At 31.1% G+C, this 24291-nt stretch overlaps 1 protein-coding gene and 1 long non-coding RNA gene across 2 annotated transcripts; one reads left to right on the top strand and one right to left on the bottom strand.

Annotated features, from left to right (window-relative positions):
• The first annotated feature begins 4781 nt into the window (after window positions 1–4781).
• On the top strand, window positions 4782–12588 carry LOC129919863 (ATP synthase subunit alpha, mitochondrial). Its single transcript, XM_056000953.1, has 5 exons — window positions 4782–4976; window positions 10498–10737; window positions 10807–11147; window positions 11221–12022; window positions 12086–12588. Exons 1-5 carry the CDS (start codon window positions 4911–4913, stop codon window positions 12293–12295), a joined length of 1659 nt encoding a protein of 552 aa, XP_055856928.1. The 5' UTR covers window positions 4782–4910; the 3' UTR covers window positions 12296–12588.
• LOC129919868 (uncharacterized) lies at window positions 4835–5708 on the bottom strand. The gene is made up of 2 exons (XR_008773131.1): window positions 5636–5708; window positions 4835–5549 (listed from the first exon to the last, which is right to left on the bottom strand). It is a non-coding gene; the product is annotated as an uncharacterized LOC129919868 (long non-coding RNA).
• Window positions 12589–24291: the final 11703 nt, after the last annotated feature.

Below are 24291 nucleotides of genomic sequence, written 5' to 3'. Positions count from 1 at the left end.
TCGATTGTAAGTTTACATTATGTTTATACACGACATGACATATGACATGACATGACACGCCCCTTTTATAATAAATTGATTAAACATACATTTTTAGTCAATACTTAAATCATAATCCTTTAATTTGACTCTTGGTTTTATTACCCTCTTCGAACCGCTTGGTTGTTCAGGAATGTCCGGTATAGGTTGAGAGTTTGAATTTGCTAGTATATCAGGTACGGCTTTCGATGTTTTCATATCTGGAAATAGTAATTTAATACTCATTATAGAATCTGAATTATCAATTATTGCTTTAGATGAAATCGCTTGATAAATGCTTCTATCAATTAATGAAGTTTTGTTAGAAGAACACTGTTTCGCTGAAGAACAAGTCGGTTCTTCTTCTAAAAATTGAGCTCCAGGCGAAGCGGTGGTGTAATAGTCTTCAGGAGATGCAAAACTTTTGCTGTAATCTTTATCAACGCTTTTTTCTGGAAATTTGTTAGGACGAATGTACACACTATTTCTTGTGAAAAATTTGTCATCAATTGTTTTAATAACATAACGGCGACTCGATTTTTTTTTAACAATTTTTCCTGTTGTCCAAGGAGTTTTATTATTTTTGCGAAACCATACTGTGTCCTTCACACAATATTCTTTATAAGGTTTTGTTTTGAGGTTCGCGGCTTGAGATTTAAGACCATTAGTTGCGGTGGTTCGATAGTCTAATTTTTTTTTAACTGGTTCATGCAATGAAATTGGAATTCGTCTTACTGCAGCAATATGTGGAACCGCATTCTCCTTTAGGTGTTTTTTAACTGGTTTTAATGAACCACGGCCTTCAATCACGTCTGCAAACTCAGCGATAATGGATTCTGGATTTTCTTTTATTTGATTGTTGTTGAACACAAGCTCACATATATTTTTTTTATTAATGAGCTTAAAATATCTGCATGCCTCAAGTCCAAGAATTGTTTTTACATCCAGATAAGTGACTAAAAATCGCTGCTTACATTTAATTCCATTGAGTTCAACTTGCAAATAACATTGGCCAACCAATTTAATTACTGAACCTCCAAATGCTTTCAAAATATCCTTGGTTGTAAGCACATTCGGTTTATTTTTAAATTGCTGCAAACAATTAACAGAAATAACATTTGACTGAGCTCCTGTGTCAAGTTTACAATTAATAAGATTTCCATCTATAAATGCATTCACCAACCAGTCTTTCGAAGAACATTCGGATTTAGCTAATGTGGAGATTGTAAAAACTTCACCCTCATCATGGTTGTCATTGCCAGTCTGAATCTGATGGACGTGGTTGTAGTTATTTTTATTTTTTAGAAGGTTTTTTTTATATTTCGGCGAGCTTCTGCATTTCTTTGCCCAGTGATTCAATTTGCCGCAATTATTACACTCATCACCATAGGCTGGACAACGCCGGGGATCGTGCAGCCGTCCACACTTGTTGCATGTCTGATTTTGGTTTGTATTCTTTATTTGAAATTTTCTTTTTTTTATGAAATCTATAGAAACTTCTTGATTTTCTACACTGGCAGAGGACATGCAATTTGACTGGCTATGAGATAACTCACTTATTCGGCACTGCTCTACAACAATTTTTTCGGATGGAGTTTTTTCACGCATAAGGCGCTCGCGTAAGGCAGAATTTGAGATACCAATAAGCAATTTATCCCGAATGTTTCTTGATAGCGAATTGCCAAAATTGCAGTCGATAGCATGTTGTTTGACTTTGTTATAGAACACATCAAATTTTTCTTCTGGAAGTTGTCTAAAATTTGAGTTCCAAAATAAATAACTAGAAAAGATTTCATTAGAAAATGATTTAAAGAAGTCATCAAATTTAGCCAGGACTTGTTCAAACTTAACTTCAGTGGCGGGAAGAACAGGTTCAACTTCGAGTTGTGCAAATTTGCACTTTAGATCTTCACCGCAAGTCATGAGGAAAACTGCAATTTTTCGTTTATCAGATTTTTCATCTAATTCATTTGCAATTAGATAGTTGGAAAAATCTGACTTCCACCGTCGCCAATTTTCTGCAACATTTCCATTCATCGAAAAAGGTTCCATTTTTAATGCCGCCATTTTGAGGTTGCGTGATTCGACGATTATTTTATTTTATCTTTTCTTAATAAGATCCCGATTCTGTCACCATGTTATGTACTTGAGTACATAAATTAAAAACTCTTAAATACTTATTTAAGTTAACATTTATTGAAATATAAAATAATACGAATATTATAACATTGAAAGTTTTAGTTCTTTTGTTTTTGTTAGTTTAACACGTGTAGTCAGAATGAATTGTCAGTTTTTATTCGAGGTTTTACATGAGATCTTTTGTTTCTGTTCGATTGTAAGTTTACATTATGTTTATACACGACATGACATATGACATGACATGACATCATCGAATAGCATGTCTGTACCTCGATTTCGATTTTTTCAAAGAATATTAAACTTTATCCTTTAGTCTATAATAGTGCCAAAAACTTAAGTTAACAGCCCTATTCTGGCAAACCTCACAAGCCACAATAAGAACCTCACAAGATGACCTGAATTTGATTTTGTGATGTTTTCGGATCACAAAAACTTTCGAATTTGTGATCTGCTTTGAAGGAGGTCACAACTCACAAGTTGGACTTTTGCTAGAAAGTCCAACTTGTTAGAAATAATTCCTCACAAAATCGAGTTATGATCACTATCAACTAATACTTATACTAAATTCGACTTCATGATAGTATTATAGAAATTTATGATGCTCTTGCAATCATTAATAAAGTTTTTCCATACAAATTTTGACAGCTTGTTTTTCATTTACCATTTTATCACGTTTATCATGTTTACCCGGTTTCATGAATACCCTAGAGTTTAATACTATGTTTCCACCTACGCTAAATCCGAGATTTAGCTAAGTAGATTTAGATTAAATCTCGAGTTTTATTCTAAATCTCGGATTGAAAGTAGGTAAAAATCATAGATTTAGGGTAGCTGAACCCAAATCTGTGATTTAGCGAAGTAGATTTAAAATAAATCTCGAGATTTATTCTAATACTATGTTTCAACCCACGCTAAATCCGAGATTTAGCTAAGTAGATTTAGAATAAATCTCGAGATTTATTTTAAATCTACTTCGCTAAATCTCAGATTTGGCTTCAGCTAACCTAAATCTAATATTTTCACCTACTTTCAATCCTAGATTAAGAATAAAACTCGAGATTTATGATAAATCTACTTAGCTTAATCTCGAATTTAGCGTAGGTGGAAACATAGTATAAATCTACTAAGCTAAATCTCGAATTTAGCGTAGGTGGAAACATAGTATAAATCTATTAAGCTAAATCTCGGATTTAGCGTAAGTGGAAACATAGTATAAGGAAATCCCATATCGTCGGTCTCATAAGGAAACCTCGTAACTCCACCTTTTTTCGAAAATGACTTTTGAATGCCATTTTTTAGAAAATATATCAGCGGAGCTACCCAGAAAATTTGAAGTCATTCCGAAAACTCTAAATAGACTTAAATTCAAATTTTGTACAGCACTTTACTCCCAAACTACTTTGTTGTTTCTTTACTCTTTTGTCTCTCTTGTAAAATTTAGATTTTGGGAGTTACGAGGTTTTTTTATGAGGCCGACGAAATGTGTGATAACCTTAGAGGATATAAAAGCTGCGTTCTTTTGGAAATATTTATCTACTGCTTAGTACTTAAAACTACTTTGAACTAATTTTGCTATACTGAAAAAGTAGTTCAAAGCAGCTTTAAGTACTAAGCAGTAGAAAAATATTTCCAAAATAATGCAGCTAATATATGGAGTGCTTGTTCCTATACCTAATACATTGTAACGCCATATGCATGGATAGGGGTCGCTGCCGACGCTGATTATTATCTTTCATCTCTTTCTTTCTTCGTTTTTCAATGAGAAGTCCGGTTCCGCAGCTGTAAATAAACACGCTTGTTGATGACAGCCATCAAATGAAAATAAAATGGAGGCATGCACACATCGAAAAACTTAGAGAAACTAGAGCCCTCTATAAAAGCTTCACGGAACTAACAGCACAAGCACTTCATATCTTAGGTGTGTTTTTTATTACAACCGGTCTTAACTGGACAAAAAAAACGCAGTCTGGGCTAAGCAATTTACATGTTAAATACAACAACACCTTAGCCCCTTGGGCTTAGTTGTTTAGCCCGGAGATTTCTCTGGGCTTAACTTTTTGAAGAGTTTTAAATCTGTGCTACCAAACTAATTTTTTCATATTGTTTAGAATTTGTTTACAAACGTGAAAACTGACGTTTGGAAGGACAAAATGTATTAAAGTAGTTTTGCTAGCATACATTTTTGTATCTCTTTGTAAAACATACATAAAAAATACAAGAAAAGGACGAAAGCGAAAAATATGACAACTCTAAATTTTTGTTGTGTCTGCTGTTTTCGGAACATTCAATATACAGTGCTGCCAAGATTTCAGGCTAAGCCCCGAGGCGTTTTTTTTGTCCAGTTAAGACCGGTGGTAATAAAAAACACACCTATTATATCCTCTAAGGTGATAACAAGAAAAAAAAAACAAATCGTCTTTGGAAAAAATCGTTTAATGTAAATCCATTCTAAAAACTTGTTCTGTTGAAGTGCGAACCTATCCTCAAACTCAACGAATCTGTCACCTTCCTCAAAATGACATTTCAAAATGACATTTCATCACCATGCAAAAAAACTAATTCCAGTACTTCTCAAACTTTTTTCATCGAACGTATTTTAACGAAAGACCACGGCAGGCAAAAAAAACTCGCCTCTTCAAGAGAACTTTATCGTGCGAAGTAGACCGAACGTGAAATATTTTCTGGGCAACCATCTTTGAATTAAACTAGAGAAGTGTTAAGTTGGTTAAAAAATCATCATCAAATTAGGAAAAATGTCGATGTTATCTGCACGTTTGGCCTCATCTGTGGCTCGCAACCTTCCAAAGGCTGCCACACAGGTAATTTATTAATTAATTTTTGTTTTATAAAATTAAAATAAATTTTTCTTGTTATAAAATGTGTTTTGTGGAAGAAGAAAAAAAAGTGAAGAAAAGAAAAGTTACATTATAATCGACTTATCGCCATTTCCAATAAATGCCGGATTGAATTTAATGCAATCAAATTAGAATTTTTAATTGGAAAATGTATTTAAATTGCATTTTACTCATTAAATTATGACAAAAGTTTTAGTAAAAAAGTCCCAAGTTACGCAACGAAAATTAACCCACATCGCACTCGGCAAAAGTAGATTCTAACCGTAATTATGTAACATGTGATATTGGAAATTTAATTACAATCCAATTGGAACGAAAAGAATACTTAAAAATTGATATTTTTTATAATTTTATAAAATAAGTTGTGTAATTAAATAAATCTTCGTTGAAAAAAAAAATGAGAAAAGTATTACATAACATTTGCGGCAGGGTGGCAGAATTTGCTGTCACAAAAAGTGAGGTTATGTTGTGTACTCATTGCAGACGAGGAGATACTTTATCATTCAACTCCTCCCAATCAATATGCATGCCGTCAAACTGGAAAAGAAAAAAAAAATACTTAGCTTAACATTTTCTTTATTAATTATTGTTTCAAAACACAAACTGTAATGGTTTTTACTTACATAAGTTTAAGGTTATAAATGATTTTTTTTCTCTTCCTGGAGAATACAATGACCTTCCATAGGTAAATATATAATATATATGTATGAGTCCAAACGAATTAAGTTGACCAAATCAAATTTGTATCTTTTGCATTTGATTCAACATACCTAATTCTCAATCTTACAAAACAAATTTTGTCTAGAATAAAAGGTGTAAAATGCATTCCAACACTTTTTGTGGTGGTTTTTGGCCGGTCCCTGTAACGAAAATATGATTGTCTAATATGTTTGAAATTTTACTTTCTTTTATTGGAACTAGAAAAATGTTCTACTTTAAATTAAGAACTACGAGGCAAGAAATGATATACCTATTCCACTAGATTCCTTTTACTCTTTTGAAAAATTTACCTTGAAAATGATTTTTTGATTTAGTATTGTGAAATTAACTCAAGTTTACCTATAAAAATGTCACTGACAAGTTTTAAAAAATATCAATTCAAAAATTGTCAACAAATTTGCACACATTTTTCTAAATAAAAAAAAAAAACAACAACAAATCAACGCCCTTTTCCATTCAAACATAAACATAGTTGCCGACATAAGCATGGGATTGCCATTTTTTTATGACGACCGAAAAAAGAATATAAGATTGTTTTCATGAAGACAAAAATTATGTAACGCTCTTGTCTCGAAATGCCGAAAAAACCGATACATGTGAGTTACAATATTCTGTTATTGAGATATTGTTTTTTTTTTATATTCTTTTCTTTAACACTACCTTTTTAAAATGAAAAAGTCAAATTTTGTGATTGAATTAAAAAAAAAATTAAAAATTGAACAATTTTCGTTTCAGATGCCTTTGTACTTACGCTTTGTTTTCCTAAAAGTAGACAAAATTGATTTTAGGTTCTAGGCACAAATGACTGTTTTTGAAGTGAAAACTTCTTTAGTATCGTAGTGATTTGAAACAAGATGAAACGAAAAAGTGACACGAAAAATCAATTTGTCATAAATTATTTGTTTTAATAGATAGATGAAAGAAATTTATACAGTAGATAGGTAATTAAATAAATTATGATATTTCAATTAATTTCATATTCAAAATTCTAAGATAACGGTGAAAAGATGTTCTTTTTCTAAACGCGTTTTATCTTTTGATCTAGAGCACATAACAAATTTATTTAACTTTAATACGCATGCTGATAATATTACCTTTCATTTAATGTATCACACATAACGGTACGTGCTCTACAAGTAATATAATCTTAAATTGAAAAACTTGAAAAATACCTCAAAACACCTGTGAAGATTTGTTGCCGATGAACAGCCAGCAGTAGAGGAAGTACCGTAATCTCAGTTTGAAATTTCGACATGGTTGGCTTTAAAAAATTCTTACTTCTTTTGCAGGCATGGTAAAAATATGATTGAAGCGTCATATAAAAAGTGAAATAATAATGATATAAAATTTATTATAGGTTGTCTTTTGAAAAATGGATTTAATTGCGTTAAAAGAGAAAAGAGATTGATTGTTTTGCTTTTTTTATGAAAACTAATTAGGTTAAAAAAATTCTAGCTCTTTTTGTAGGTGTTGTAGAGACATGGTCGATATGAGCTGAAACAATAAGCTTTCAGATGGTATAAAATTTATTGTAGGTTGTCATACCTTTAAAAAAAGTGATGGAATAAAAAAAGTTATATTTTTTCGATTTTTTTAAAATGATTTTTAAGGTTTCACTTCAACCACGTGTGAATTGCACACATGATTTTTTTTTTGTATTTTGTTCGTGGAGCAAAGCTCTTTATATGAAAATTAATTTTAAGAAACTAGTGTTTACTGACCGAGCAATACACTAAGGGTCATTTTGTTTACTATTACTCAATTTGAAACAAACTTGACAAACTTGAGCGTTGACTTCAAGTTGAAAGTTGAAACAAAAGTTAAGAATTTATTTTGTTCAATAGGTACTTTTTTCTTAACTCTCGAGTTTAAAAAGCAAAAGTTAGCCAACTTTTAGTTTTGGAAATACCTATCCCTGGGATATTTGTAAGAGTAAACAAAAATGTTGTCCAGTTTATAATCATATTTTTAATGTTAGAATCGGTTAGAATTTTATTAAGGTTTGTGTATTATTTTGCATTGCCTATGTTCAAAATGACGAATTTATAATTATTTTTTAACAACGAATCGATTTTTGTCCGATTGTACGTAAATGTATGTAGGTACTTAGCTAGAGTTTCGAATTTAAAATAAAGTTTACCTTGATTGTAAATAAACATTGCTGAAAACTCTTTAAAATGCATGGAATGCATTTTTCCAAATTTAAAAATTCAACACCCTTTTCCTAATAAACATATTTCTACTAAATAGATAAATTTATAAGCATGACATTAGTTAATTTTTGACGAGCGAAATAAAAGTAAGATTTTTTTATTTGATGTAGACAAAGATTATGTAATGCTCTTGTCTCAAAATGCCGAAATGAAAGATACATAATTATGTTATTTACAGTATTAGCCGTGTTTTATGGTAAATTGGTAGGTAATTAGCTCAGTAAAATTTTGCACCGGAAAAAACAACAAATGATTGCTTAGGATAAAACAACTTTTTTATTTGTTGGTTTACAGAATTTTTTTTTTTTTAACATAGGTATAGGGCGAGTTCATAAATGCAGGACTGCAAAACAGAATTGATAATATTGTTATTATTAGGAGTGAATTTTGACTAATTTAGTACTCGTACTTAGAAACAAAAACAAATACATAGTTCTAATAAGTTGGATACATTTTTAAACAGACGGTCCTTCGCTGAATAAATGGATTTATGAACTCGCCTTTTTATGATATCGCCCATTTATGAACTCGCCCATCACATTCAATTTTAAATAATTGAAAACATTTAAAAAGTATGTACATATTCTTTAAAATGTTATTTGTATTCATATATTTTTTTTGTCAAACAAAATCGTCTATCAATAGCAAAGTTTCGTTTATCCATACTTATATCATAATTTTGTAACTTTTTTAAACTCTATCCGAAAAATTTCCAAATGTTGACTGAAAGCTATCCCAGTTTTCATTCTTTACTTTTATTTAGAATTTTTCTATAATCGTCTAAAAAAATTGCACATAACCACCAAATATGTATGTATTGGTTGTTTTTATTTCAGTGAAATAGATATATGTATGTATTATTAGGGTAGTGAAATTAAAAAATATATATGTGAGAAAGCTAAATAGGGAGAATAAATAGTAAAATCTCAGGTTTCATACTCATACATCACATTTTCCACTTCAGATTCAGCAAGAAAGGTGAAGTTCAAAACCCTGACTCTATTTTTCTCAAGATTCACACCTCACACGCATTTAAACACACTTCTTTATGTGTCATTTATCAAAACATTTGTTGTTGTTTACATTTGAGATGTTTTTTTTTATGAATTTGGCAAACAATTACAAAAACAACTTTCATCGTCCACTTGCCAAAAAATTTTACACAAAAATATCAAAATCAAATATAAAGCGATATTATGTTGCCAAATGAATCAACATTGAGAAGGTTCTTTCAGAACTTTAAGGGCCATATTATTATCTTTAAATTTATTTTCAACGATTTAATTTTAAATTCAACGATTTAAATCAAATTTTCTTAAATCCAAAAATTATTCGTTAATTTCATATTTTTTTTTTCACTCAGAAAAATTAAATTCAATGGATTTATTCACGTTTTATTGTGTTAATTCTCATTATTGAATACAATTCTTGTATGAACTTTACATACATATTTTTTCTTAAAAACTTAAAAAAAGTAATCAATTTTAAATCTGGATGTATGAAGTTAAACAACCGCCTGACAGCAGTTTAAATTCATTTGGATTTAGAGGGGAGGCTAAGGATAATTCGTACCAAAGAAGGCTTGTTTCCGTGAATTTGGTACAATAAAATATGACATTCGAAGAATATTATGCAACGAAAAATACTGCAATGGCATCAATTATTCTGATGTGGCTCGATTGAAATTAAAACGACCACATAAAGCTCTGAAACAATTTGTTCTGATTTATTATTTTTTTTAAAACTTCAAAATCATTTGAGTAAAATCGATTTCATTTGTCGAACCCAAATCTAATAAAAAATTGGAGTTTTGCATTGCGCATCGTTCTTTTAAAATAGCCACTTCAGCATAAAACTGTTCTTAAACTTATTATTTCTTAGAAAAGATGGAAACGATTTGGCAATCACATAAAACAAAAATGTGAAGTAATGTAAAAAATCAAACTAAACAAATGTTAAATAAAGACTTAAGACTTGTTTGCTGAGTGTCAACTATCTTATGAGCTTCTTCTTTTCAAACAAGACAATTGGTCGTAAATGATTCTGCTTCTATCTGCGGTAGCTCGAAAAAACAAACAATTGCCCAAGCTATCATCATTTGGCTACTTTCATTCTCCTCTTGCAGGCATTTACACTGGTTAAAAGCTTTAAAAAAAAATAAATTATATAATCTTCACATAAAACCTATATCTATGTAGATTCCGTAAGAAATTTTGTCGAAATCAAAAAGATTTTCTATATATTTTCAGTTTTTTTTGTATTACCTAGTGGGTTATAAACAAATTTTCAACTTGGACTGCTTTTGAACTTAGCAGTTTTTCATATCTGTTTTTTTTTTTTTTTTTGAGTTGAAACCTAAAATGAAAATAAATTAAATAGATTTGGATTTAGATTAGATTATTTAAAACCAGACATTTCATTATCTTGCTTCTGCAGTCCGAGACCTTACAATTAGTTTCTTTAAAAAATCTTGAAAAAGTTTAAATAATACAATTTTTCTCTATACAAAAAAAAAAAAAAAATAATTAATTTTATTTTTCTTATTTTTCTAGGCTGCCTGCAAAGCTGCCTACCCAGCTGCTTCTCTAGCTGCCCGTAAGTTGCATGTCTCATCACAGGTGCGCAGCGCCGAGATCTCTACCATCTTGGAAGAAAGAATCTTGGGCGTTGCCCCCAAGGCCGATTTGGAAGAAACTGGCCGTGTATTGAGCATTGGTGATGGTATTGCTCGTGTCTACGGTTTGAACAACATCCAAGCCGAGGAGATGGTGGAATTCTCTTCAGGATTGAAGGTAATTTATTTACTTTTTTTTTTATAATTTCCAGGCAAACTTATTAAAAAATGTAATTTTTTTCTTCAGGGTATGGCTTTGAATTTGGAACCCGATAACGTCGGTGTTGTCGTCTTCGGTAACGACAAACTGATCAAACAGGGTGATATTGTCAAGCGTACCGGTGCTATTGTCGACGTTCCAGTCGGTGATGAGCTTTTGGGTCGTGTCGTTGATGCTTTGGGTAACGCTATTGATGGTAAGGGTGCCATCAACACCAAGGATCGTTTCCGTGTCGGAATCAAGGCCCCTGGTATCATTCCACGTGTGTCTGTGCGCGAACCTATGCAGACTGGTATTAAGGCCGTCGATTCCTTGGTACCCATTGGTCGTGGTCAACGTGAATTGATCATCGGTGACAGGCAGACAGGGTATTTTAAAATTTTGTTTGTTTTTTTCCAAGTCGATTAATGATTTATTTTTATTATTTTTGTTTTAATAAAGTAAAACCGCTTTGGCCATTGACACCATCATCAACCAGAAGCGTTTCAACGACGGACAAGATGATTCCAAGAAATTGTTCTGCATCTACGTTGCTATCGGTCAGAAGCGTTCCACTGTCGCCCAGATTGTCAAGCGTTTGACTGACTCCGGAGCCATGGGCTACTCCGTCATTGTGTCAGCCACTGCCTCAGATGCTGCCCCTCTGCAATACTTGGCCCCATACTCTGGCTGCGCCATGGGTGAATACTTCCGTGACAAGGGCAAGCACGCCTTGATCATCTACGACGATTTGTCCAAACAGGCTGTTGCCTACCGTCAAATGTCCCTGTTGCTTCGTCGTCCCCCAGGTCGTGAAGCCTACCCTGGTGATGTATTCTACTTGCATTCACGTTTGTTGGAACGTGCCGCCAAGATGTCCCCAGCCATGGGTGGTGGTTCATTGACTGCCCTGCCCGTTATTGAGACCCAAGCCGGTGATGTGTCCGCTTACATTCCAACCAATGTCATCTCAATCACAGACGGACAGATCTTCTTGGAAACCGAATTGTTCTACAAGGGTATCCGACCAGCCATTAACGTCGGTTTGTCTGTATCCCGTGTCGGTTCAGCTGCCCAGACCAAGGCCATGAAGCAGGTCGCCGGTTCCATGAAGTTGGAGTTGGCCCAATACCGTGAGGTCGCTGCCTTCGCCCAGTTCGGTTCAGATTTGGATGCTGCCACTCAACAATTGTTGAACCGTGGTGTTCGTCTTACTGAATTGTTGAAACAAGGCCAATACGTGCCAATGTCCATTGAAGATCAAGTGCGTTTTTAAGACACATTTCTGTTTGTAGTTTTGTTTTGATATATTTGTGTTTTTTTGTAGGTTGCTGTCATTTACTGCGGTGTCCGTGGTCATTTGGACAAAATGGATCCCTCAAAGATCACCAAGTTCGAGAAAGAATTCTTGCAACACATCAAGACCAGCGAACAGAGCCTGCTCAACCAAATCGCCACTGAAGGACAAATCTCCCCAACTGTCGATGCCAAGCTCAAGGAAATCGTGTCCAAATTCTTGTCCACTTTCCAAGCTTAAATTCTAAATTGTTGATAAATCCACCATAATGCATTAGTATTCCACAAAACAATAAACATCTTGATAAAAGAATCTAATTGCAACCTCACCAACATCAATATGTGAGAGAGAAGAAGAAAAAAATTAATTAATAAGAGTACGATATAAAAAAAAGTTGAAAACAAAACAAATAAAAAAGAAAAAAACTGTAAACGATATGTGCGAATCATTTTAGAGAAAACAAAAAAAAAAATTATAATAATAATCTAGGTATGCGCTTAGCTCTTTATTCAGTTCCGATATACCACGCGAGACGTACAGAAGTCAAACATACATATAACACACATGCATTTTTGTTTTTATTTGAGAAAGGGTGCTTTTGAATTTGATGATAAAAATAAGATCGAGCGAGTCACTGGTTGAAAAGCATTTCTCTCTTCAAATAAGATTAAAAGTAAAATTATTATGAAGAAATCTAGCGAACAATGAAAGAGAATAAATTTAATCTTAAAAAAAAAAAAACAATACATTTTGTTGTAATTTGGTATTCTTGAGGAAAAAAGGACTGAAAAATCGAATTTCTTTAAAACTAACGATTTACTATATCGTTTTTCTTTGGAGATTGGCTTATACCTACTTTTTTTTTTTAATCACAAAAACAATTTTTGTCAGAGAATTCGGAATTGGACTTTAGTAGTAAAAGTATCGGAAATTATTTTATTCAACCAAAATTGCCAGCACAAACAATTTGCTTCGTTTTTGCTGACAAGGAATCCAACCCAGTAATTTTGTTCTTGCAATAAATCTTAGTCGTAGTAAGTTAAAAGGAGTTGTATTTGCAACGCAAGCTAGCTTCTTTTATTCTTCCTCTTGAGTTTTCAGATTTTTTGCTTTTTGAAACTTTTCACAACAAAACATAGGTAGGGGAGAGTGGGGCAGTTTTGAACACGGGGCACATTTGAACACTGCATATAAAATTTTAGTATATCAATCTTTTTTAGAAGTATTTCGATATTTGAACCCGTCAACACGATATCCATAAATGTCAACGAATTTCCATCGTTATGTCGGCTGACTTTCAGATTTATAGGTGGAAGGTGATATTTATAGTGGTTTTGCATTATTTCAGTTTTTTAGTTGTAAGAGTTTAAAAAAAAATTGGTACGTGATTTCAAAACGCAATACAGTTTTTGTTAATGGTTAATGAATTTTAAACTAATTGACGGTGAATTTTTGAATGAATACATTAATGTTAAATATTTATTCAACATTTTATGTCGTTGACACAGTGGGGGCAGTTTTGAACAAGTATGGTGGGGCACTTTTGAACATGTTCAAAACCGCCCGAACAGTTTGTATCAGACATTTTAAGGACACTTGAATGTGTTTTATTTAATAAATCGTAATGTTCTTATAAAAAAATAATGAAACAAGCATTTGTGGGCAAAATTAACGAAAAAATGGGAATATGAACAACATAATTGAAGATTTAAAAAAATGCCTGAATTCTTCAAGTTCTGCTAGACTGTTCTCGATGAGAACTCGATTATATACCGCTTAAGCGTTATAGAAATTAAAGTCAAGCTACCTACACCAATTAATGCTCCTGGTACATGAAGAACATCCGCTTTGTTATTTGGATTTAATGTCTAGAAATATATCTATATACATATATTGAAAATAAATCTATTTTTCTCTGAGAAGTATAAATGGTATGAATACCATTTTTCTAACATATATTTTAAATGAATTTTTCTTGGCTTTTGTTTTTCTTTTGAACTTATAAATGTGATAAACTGATAACTATAGTTTAAATTTTAATGTTATTTTTTCTGAGTTTTTATTATTTTTTGGTTAATTGAATATGATATAATAATCAATTTGGAGTTTTTGTATGTTCTTATTAAAAAACTAATGAAAAGTTAAGTATTATTTATTCATTACAACGAAATTAATACTGATGTTCAAAACTGCCCCTTTCATGTTCAAAACTGCCCCATACATGGGGCACTTTTGAACATAAGATCTAATATTGGTTAAAAATTAAAATTAAATATAAATAATATGCTAAAATAACCAGATATAATTTAAAATCGAAGTTCAATATCACTGCTTCATATAAGTAAACTTAACAGATCAATAAATCGAATAAATATCTTTCTAGCAGTTGCGAAAGCAAAAAGTGTTCAAAACTGCCCCACTCTCCCCTACTTTGTAGAGCGATGAAACTTTATTTTCATTTGCATATTTTTGCTCATTAAGTACTGTGCGAATAGAAATAGGTAAATTAACTTCCAACTTAAAATCTAACAATGCTAACGGCCATATTATTCACTAGTTTAAAAAATACATCTGGATGTAAACAATGTCAAATGTCAAAAATAAATCCAATTCCATAATATTCACCACTTAAATCCAATCTTAAATCCAATTTTTTGAATCCAATCTCGTTAAATCCAAACAAATTTAAACTGCTCTCTGGAGGTCTGTTTAACTTTATAAATCCAGATGTAAAATTCATTTTCACAGTGTTCAGTTGTTTTGTCAAGTATTTTGTGAAGGAAAAATAAAGATAAATCCAAATTTAACAAAATTTATTGAACAATCACATAATTTATTTTGAGTGAATAATAAGAACAAAAAATTAAATCCTTGGATTTATGAAATTCAGATTTAATGGATTGGATTTAAAATTAACTTTAATCCAAACTAAATCCAGAGTGAATAATATGGCCGTAAGCATCAATCTTCTCGAATCACTTTTTAAAAAATTTGCACTATTTAGATTTTGATACCATACTTTGTCGCCAGGCTGATGTCACCACATATGAAATGGTATATTATATCCTCTAGTTGATACGATTTTGAAAAAAAAAACTGGAGCCGAAATTTGCCGATTTTAAAAATTGTTCAAAAAAAGAAAACAATTTTTGTTTGCGTATGAAATTTTTTAGTCGGCTCTGGAAACGTTGCATTGGTCTGGAAAATTATAGCTCCATTTAAACTCATTTTAACAAAAAAAAAAAATGACCAAGGACAGACAACTGTAAAATTATCTACAAAATTATATACAAAGAAATTCCGTGAGTTGATTTAATTCAATTCATTTTTATAGTTGGTCAAAGTCCGTACATTTTTACTTGCAATATATAGGTTTATACACAATATATTAAGTTATGCATTCGTTCGTACAAAAAAAAAATTGAGATAAAAAATCAGACATGAAATTACTATAATAGAGAATGCAAAAACGTGGGTTCCGGAAATCCGTCTGTTTGTCTGTCTGTATAAGTAGCTACAGCCTAAATGGATAGGCCGATTAACATCAAACTTGGTATGTAGCATTTTTTGGAGGGGTTTTTAGAATTAATTTTTGTGGACCAAAAATAGCGGTACCTGTCATGTACCAATTTCGGAAAAGTTTAATTTTCTCCAAAACGGCTCCAACGATTTTGTTTAAAAAATTCAAATATTAGTTTTTAGGCAAGTTTATCTTTTCATGGGAACATTTTTTTCGAAAATCATTATTAACGGTTCTTGCCATAGAATCGTTTTTTTTTTTTTCAAATCTGATTTTAATGTAAAGCACCAATAAAATTTTGAAAAAAAAAATAGTTTTTGGATTTAAAAAATTTTTTTTTATGTTGATTGGTAATTTCTACAAAATGGCAAAGATACCTACCAATTTTATTTTTGAAACGGCTCTAACGATTTTGATTTCTAAAAATGCATCTTAATAAATAAAGGAAATCAAATTGCATACTTGTTTTGGAGCTCAATTTGTTTTCAGATGTTGTTTTTTACCTTTGAAAAACGAATTTTTTCTTTTTTTTTTCATATGAATTTTCTAAATTTCCATTTAAAAACTCTTAAACATTTTAGCAACTTTAACCCTAAGAGCAAGTTCATGCGACCCAGTCGCACATTTTATTTCATATATGTATGTATGTATATTAGGGTGGTTCTTATCCGCGACATGCAGTGTGATAGCCATAGCCGCCACCACCGGTTGGGTTTTTATTTGACTTCCTTCCCCTTCAGGATTTAACGTGAAATTGTCATGTTTAACAGTTGAAATAAAAATTCGCAAAAATAAAGGATTTTTTTTCGCTATTTAGAGCTAATTGATGTCCATCCATCATGGAATAAACAGCAAAAATTGTTTAAAATACCGGCAAGTGTTCAATTTTGTAATAAAATTTTGAAATAACATTACGATTTGTGCGTATAATTTGTATTGCAACTCTATATTGGCAACCCTGACTCCTGCCAGGATACGGGACGGCAACCCTAGCCCTAGCACGTTATGTGTAGGACAGCAACTTGATCAAAAATCTTAAATTCAGGCAAATGATATATCAATATCCTCAACAAATTGTTTTTACTTGCTCGTTGAACGACCGACGAACTTGTGGACCTCTTTTTTCCAGGGACCTATAAGTTCTTAAACTCAATAGCCAATGTTATAAGGGTGGAACATTTTTCCAAAAACCAACTCAACTAGGTAGCTCACTTTTTGAATCACTTCTAAACTTTTTTAAGATTGTTCATGCCAGGAAACACAATTAAGGTCATACAAATTTAAAAACGTTAAAAATAATAAATCTTCAAATATGTAGTAAGGAAATTGGAATTTTAAAAAGTGTGTCCTCCCTTGGTGTACCTACTCCTTATCTTAACATTATTTCTCCTTGAATGAACCAAAATATTGACCAATATTAGTAAACAACATATTCTTTTTTTCGTGTATAATTTTTTTTTATATGAGGAAGTTAAGTACATTCCAAAAAACAACTTTCTCCAAAACCCACCCATCATCAATCTTCCTCATATTTTATATGATCGAATGTCAATTACAGCTTCACACAATCCTTTGACTCATTCATATTTATCCGTTCAAGGCCCAGAGTCCCAAATAACGAACAAAAAAAAAAATTCAATCACCATTCCATTTAACTGAAGAAATAAATTTGAATCTCATTTATTTCCTGTCCTTATTTTTGTTTCATGGCGGTTAAGGACATAAAAATCAATTTTGCTACAAAAATAACAGGGACACCTGAGCGGTTAAGGGTTTTTATTCTATTGAAGGGATGGCGTTTGTTTGTGATGTGGTTATTTCCATTCATGGAGTATATTCTCGTAACTTTACTTATAGTAAAAGTTACCTATATACAGTGCGGTTCACATGGTTAGACGCACCAATTTTCGTTTACATAAATTTCATTTTTTTTGTGTGTGTGCAAGAATAACCAAAAAATTGTATTTATTAGAATGGTTATTTAGTTCTTAATAGAAAAACAAAAAGAAATAGTGGGTGAGTGGAAGTTAACGGTGCTTTTTAGTCCTTCTTGTCTGTGATGTAAGAAAAAGGGCAGCTTCTTTCGGTTCACATGATTAGACGCACACCTTAAATTAGTTAGTTTGGCGAGATCTATTGCACTGATTTGATTAAATTTGGACGATTAAACATCAAGAAGTTATTTTTTAGTGATTTTCATTCAAAATCTGTTAAAAAAATTTCTGAGCGCGAAAGAATAAGGGATAAATGACGCGTTGGATTCGACTTTCCATTAGCCCCATTGCCAAAAAAATAGGATGAAGTGACTATTTCGAGAGAAATTATTTAAAAAACAGTGCCTCCTACGAAAAAAACTTCAAAGGAGGAACAATAGAAGCTTTAACACCTCAGGAAAAATTAAAATCTATGAAAAAAGCGTCGAAAACAGCTCTATCCCCGAGCAAAATTAAATAAAAAGCTAGGCTAACGGGAAGAACATCAACTTTTCGGTGAATTTTTTTGAATGCTGAACATCCTAGATTAAAATTAAACTTAAAAATAGTCTTTAAAAAACGCCGTTTGAAAAAAAGATCGGTTTGAAACGAAAACTAAATCGAAAGTAATATTAAATGGCTCCCAAAACCATTACTCCTCCTTTTCTTGAATGTTGAAGTGTCAAAAACTATTCCTCCTTGTGAAAATCGTGAAAGTTGTCTAAATACCCATGAGAACAATTCAAATTAAATTCTTTTTCATTAGAAAAAACACATTTCGCCAATTTAAAAAAAACTTCAAAAACTTGTTTCCCACGTTATGTGAAGACGTGCGATCTCCATCCGCTGTTTCTTTCAAATTGTGCTTTTTGAAAACTATTTTAAGTTTAATTTTAATCTAGGATGTTCAGCATTCAAAAAAATTCACCGAAAAGTTGATGTTCTTCCCGTTAGCCTAGCTTTTTATTTAATTTTGCTCGGGGATAGAGCTGTTTTCGACGCTTTTTTCATAAATTTTCATTTTTCCTGAGGTGTTAAAGCTTCTATTGTTCCTCCTTTGAAGTTTTTTTCGTAGGAGGCACTGTTTTTTTAAATAATTTCTCTCGAAATAGTCACTTCATCCTATTTTTTTGGCAATGGGGCTAATGGAAAGACCTTTGGAATCCAACGCGTCATTTATCCCTTATTCTTTCGCGCTCAGAAATTTTTTTAACAGATTTTGAATGAAAATCACTAAAAAATAACTTCTTGATGTTTAATCGTCCAAATTTAATCAAATCAGTGCAATAGATCTCGCCAAACTAACTAATTTAAGGTGTGCGTCTAATCATGTGAACCGAAAGAAGCTGCCCTTTTTCTTACATCACAGACAAGAGGGACTAAAAAGTACCGTTAACTTCCACTCACCTACTATTTCTTTTTGTTTTTCTATTAAGAACTAAATAACCATTCTAATAAATACAATTTTTTTGGTTATTCTTGCACACACACAAAAAAAAATGAAATTTATGTAAACGAAAATTGGTGCGTCTAACCATGTGAACCGCACTGTACGTACGCACGTACGTTAAGCCTTCCAAAACAAATTATCATAAACATTTCGTAAAGCAGTTGGTAAACCTAAGCAGGTTAGAAGAAGTGTAAAGGTAAAATAAATATTTAGAAGTTTTGACAACGATACAAGGCGCGCGTCGTCGGCGCTCGAACATTCAACAAGTTGCACGAAAAAAGCTCGTACGTAACACATGCAACAGATTAATCATTTTAAAAATATGGAAGTGAATTTGAAGAAAAAGCTAAAGCACTTGTCGCAGTAACTTGATCTTAAAAATAATTTTGAAGATTGGGACATTTTTGAATCAGGTTGTTTGGTAAATTTTGCTGATATTCCAAAAAAATAAAAATAAAAAATGAAACAGTTTTTAAGAAATACATTGTCTAATTTTTCTAACTTCTGATCCAAAATGAAATTGGTTTTCATGGGTTTTCTTACCTTATTTTACCTGCCACGTGTAGATATATCAGAGCATTGCTATGAACTCTTTTAACAGACTTAATTTTGAAGTTTTAATAAAAACCATCATTGATGATGGAGAATTCCGAAAAAGTGGGTCTCGCAATTCCGTCCGTGCGTCTGTACGTCCATCTGTACACATTGGATTTTCTTCAAATTTGGTACAGATGATTATTATAGAATTCTGAAAGTTGATTTTTTTTTTTTGTTTTTTTTTTTATATCTCTGAGAAAGTGTACCTCCCAAACAATTTTTCAAGTTATACCAAATATCTCGAAAACGGCTCTTACGATTTTGTTTAAACTTAGCAGACTTAATATTCAAAGCAATTGCGATAAAACTGCATTTTTAATTTTTCAAAGAAAAGTCAAATAACAAAAAAATATTTTTCATTTAACAAAATTTTGCCCTGAATGTCGGCTCTTCCTCAACATCAACAAAATTTGAATTTCTTTAAAATTTATATAGAGGCAGCTCTTAAAATCTGCAAAGTAACTGATGCAAGAGTAAGATAGGGCGACATTTTATTTTTTTTTTTTAATTTTGTTTAGCTTAAAAAAAAAACTGGATTTTATTGTACATACATAAATGTACCTACTCACTAAAAAGTAATCCAATTTAAATACAAGTTTGAAGTTCCCTCTAATTTTGTTCTACTAAGGGCCGATTTTTCAATTGTCAGATAAAGCTCAGATAGAGCTTATTCATAGGAATAAATTTTTTTTTATATTGACATTTATTCCTCTGATATTCTAACTGACGATTAAAAAATCAGGGCTAAGAATTTTTTCATTTTTTTTTTCGTGACTCCAATACATTTACAAAATACGAGTAAATATAATAAAAACGGTTGATTTGTTCGCTTCCTGGTGCGGAACTATGTCAATCTTTTGTAGTATGCGGTCAGTGAACCAATCCTTTAGGTCATGTTTGCTTACTAGTGTAAAGCTTTAAACTTTAATAGTAGGTAATCATTTCTTTTAGAAAATATCTCAATTTCTTAGTTGATTTAAAACAATAGTTTGTAAAAGACATCGAACACATATCCTTTTTATCCCTTTAAACAAACAAACAAACAAAATAGACCACTGTACTATATTTTCAAGGATCTTATCAAATGATAGCTATAGATTCCTTTGGAACTCTTATTATGTTATTACCGATACCAATAAATTCGAAGGAATCTTTTGAGAATAATTTAAATCTTTAAAATGCATGAGTCCAGATTTCGCTTAGGACTGAATTCATGAGATGCCGCAAGAAAATATTATTTAATCTCAACGCCGTAATAAAGGTGTATATACCAAAATCAGCCCACTAGGAATTTTTCCGCAGATAAAACCTAAAATTACTGGACTAAAAAGGTCACATTATGAAATAATTTTATTTAAAATTTTGTAAACAATACAAATATTTTAGGTAGACAAAGAATACGAATAGAAGTATGTATTTGAAAATCCAGAGATGGGAGTACGATAACAGGATACAAATTTGTAAAGGTGAATTAAATGCTTTAAACGTTTCCCCATCACCGACTGTTTTCCTTTAAATGAGAGGAAAGTACCTATTCAGATTAAGATTGTATACCTGCCAACGTTTTATTTAAGTTTCATGATTCAGAGAGCTCATTAGATAAATACCTTCGCATAAAGCTATTCGAATTCTACATTATTCTTTTTGTTTGAAGACAAGTTGATTCAAGGATTAAACAAAATAATCATTTGAGAAGAAATTTAATGAAGTTCTCTTGTGTAGGTACTTTTGAGTTGCATATTAAAATAAATCTTATTAAAACTTTCAGAAAAAAAAAAACGTACAAAAAGAGAAATAAATGGTATTACATTTCTTTGTCATAAAATATATTAAATAATGTCCAAATTACACAATTGACAAATTGCCAGTATTTTTACAGGAATAATGCAATTAATAATAATGCTCAGCATTTTTGTCTTAATAATAGCAATCCACCATCAAATAAAATGCACGACTGGGTAGCACGAACTTGCTCTTACAGTTAAAGTTGCTTAAATTTTCAAGACTTTTTATATAGAAATTTGAAAAAAAAAAATAAAATTCGTTTAAAAAAAAAAATAAAATAAAATCTGAAATCAAATTGCCCTCCAAAACAAGTATGCAGTTTTGATTGATATATTAAGGTGCATTTTTACAAAAAAAAAAAAATTCAAAATCGTTAGAGCCGTTTTTTAAAAAACTAATTTTTTATAAATAATTTTTTGGAAAAAAGTTTAAAAATAAAATTGGTATGCCATTTTGTAGAAAGAAAATTTCAAAAAAATTCAATGTCCCGTTTTCGAAAATTTGATTTTTCAAAAAAAAAAAAAAATAAATTTTTTTTAAATGCAACAATTATTTTTTGGAAATTTTATTTTTGGTTTATATTTAAATTACATAAATGCTTCTTCACAAAAAGTTTCATTGAAATCGAATAATCACTTTCGGAGATAATCGGATTTGAAAAAAAATGGTTCTATGGCATAATGATTTTCAAAAAAAAAATTTTTTCATTAAAAGATAGACCTTAGCTTAAAACTAAAACTTGAATTTTTTAAACAAAATCGTTGGAGCCGTTTTCGAGATAGTTCAACTTTACTAAAATCGGTATATGACAAGTACCGTTATTTTTGGTCCAAAAAAATTAATTCCAAAAATCCCTCTGGAGAGTCGCCAAATAACGCTACAAACCAAGTTTGACATTAATCAGTCTATCCGTTCAGGCTGTAGATCCTTATACAGACAGACAGACAGACAGACGGACTTCCGGGACCCACTTTTTTGGAATTTTCTACCATCGTAATGTCATGGAAAAATGTTATGTTTTTTTTGTGCGAATGCATAACTTGATTATATAATACCTATATCGCAAGTAAAAATGAATTTGATCCTTCTGTTTAATTATAAGAGCATTGATTATGCAGTTGTATGTCAAATTTACTGGAAAGTATTTACTCGTGTAACTCCTAAAATTTAGTTAAAAAAAAAATTAATACCCAGACTTAAAAACAAAAAGTTTAAAATATTCTTTTAAAATATAACTTTAATTCAGTTTTTGTTATTTTGCAGATATTTGCCAAGAATTATTGCAGAAACCAGTCTACGTGTTCAACTAGATGTTATTTATTCAAACGGTCACTGTGGCGTATGTGTACTATTTCGTTTAATGAAATATAACATCTTTGTTACTCATTAAAATTATATACATAGAAGTCCATTTTCGATTTTAAACTTTATTTTAAGTTACCTTAACAAAAACTGTTTTAAACCAATCAAAATTCGTATTTCAAATTTTGGCTTTGGGTTAAATATTTTTTTTTTCTACAGTTTAACCTCAAATTTGTAAACTTCATAATTAAGCTGGTAGCTATTTTAATCTTCAGAAATCTTCGTATACTGTCGTATACTGAAAAAAGAAATTACAAACAAATAACGATGTGATCATAGTATTCACTCTACTTTCACTTTCGCTAAAATGACGATGTTTCATAAAAAATGCTACTTAAACATTAAATTTTAAAAAAGTGTCATAAAATTTCACTATTTAAAGTGATTTTTTTGCAATATAACATCTTAATTTAATAACTATGCATTATAAACACAACATTTTACGACAAAATTCAATGCTTATGTTTTAGTATTTATGAAATAACTTCAAAATTTAAGCTCGCAAGTCAAAGTAGAGTCCTCAATTACGATGTGCTCATCATAATTTTTAATGTAATTTTTTGTCAGTGTTAATTTAAACTCAAACACTCATTAGATCCTAACATTATCTTTAAAGTACTAGGTATACACAAATTAATCCTAAAAATTTCAATATTCCTTTTATTTCGTCAGCATTCATGCAACAAACAGAAAGTTACATATATTAAAACTTTACTTTTTATTTTTGCCTCATCATGTACCTATACTTTCTATTAAATATAAATTCTTCTTTGAAATCAGTTTCATGTTCAACAAGTCATAATCTCATTTTCTTTTTTGTAAAAATAAAAACATGTGTCGACACACAATTATTACTCACTCATAATCAAAAAACATCCTAAACAAACTACACTTAAAGTTTATTGATAACAATTATTGAATTAAAAAGATATAATCCATCAAACAAACTTTCTTTAACCAATTAAATCACGTAAAACTTTTCCTTCATATTAAAAACACACAAACTCATTCTCTCATACTCTCCTCTGTCCTGTCCTTAACCAACAACATCAACCTTTCCCAAATTCATCTGTTGAACCACACACAGCACACAGCAAGGAATACAGAATCACAGACTAAATTACATTATTTTACGGGATATCACAATGCAATATCAACCAAAGTAACTGTATTAAAGCATACTGATTTTGTCTAGTCGTCTTTTTGCCACAATAAACCGTACACACGAAACTCTACCGACGACCAAGACCAACCAACCAACCACCGGAGACGTGTCCTTAATGGTGGCGATGATAATGAAATGCTAAACCCACACTGACAACACTCAAATGACCTTACATGCTTTCCGTCTATTACTCAAAACATATCGAAGCGATGAGCCAAAAGCATTTAAATAGACAAAAATGAAAAAAAAAATAATAACAGTAAAGAGATTCCTTCAAAAGGACACTTTCAGCTTCTATACTATACTTTTGGCCTTACAACACAATGCTGGTTTAATGTCTTGAGAGGAAAAACTTTTAAAAGGACCCTCTTGTTGGTTCGAAAG

This window comes from Episyrphus balteatus, chromosome 1 (assembly GCF_945859705.1).
Source record: "Episyrphus balteatus chromosome 1, idEpiBalt1.1, whole genome shotgun sequence".
Lineage (NCBI taxonomy): Eukaryota > Metazoa > Arthropoda > Insecta > Diptera > Syrphidae > Episyrphus > Episyrphus balteatus.
The sequence above is the reverse complement of the archived record's forward strand: the minus strand, read 5'-3'. Positions and strand labels throughout refer to the sequence as shown.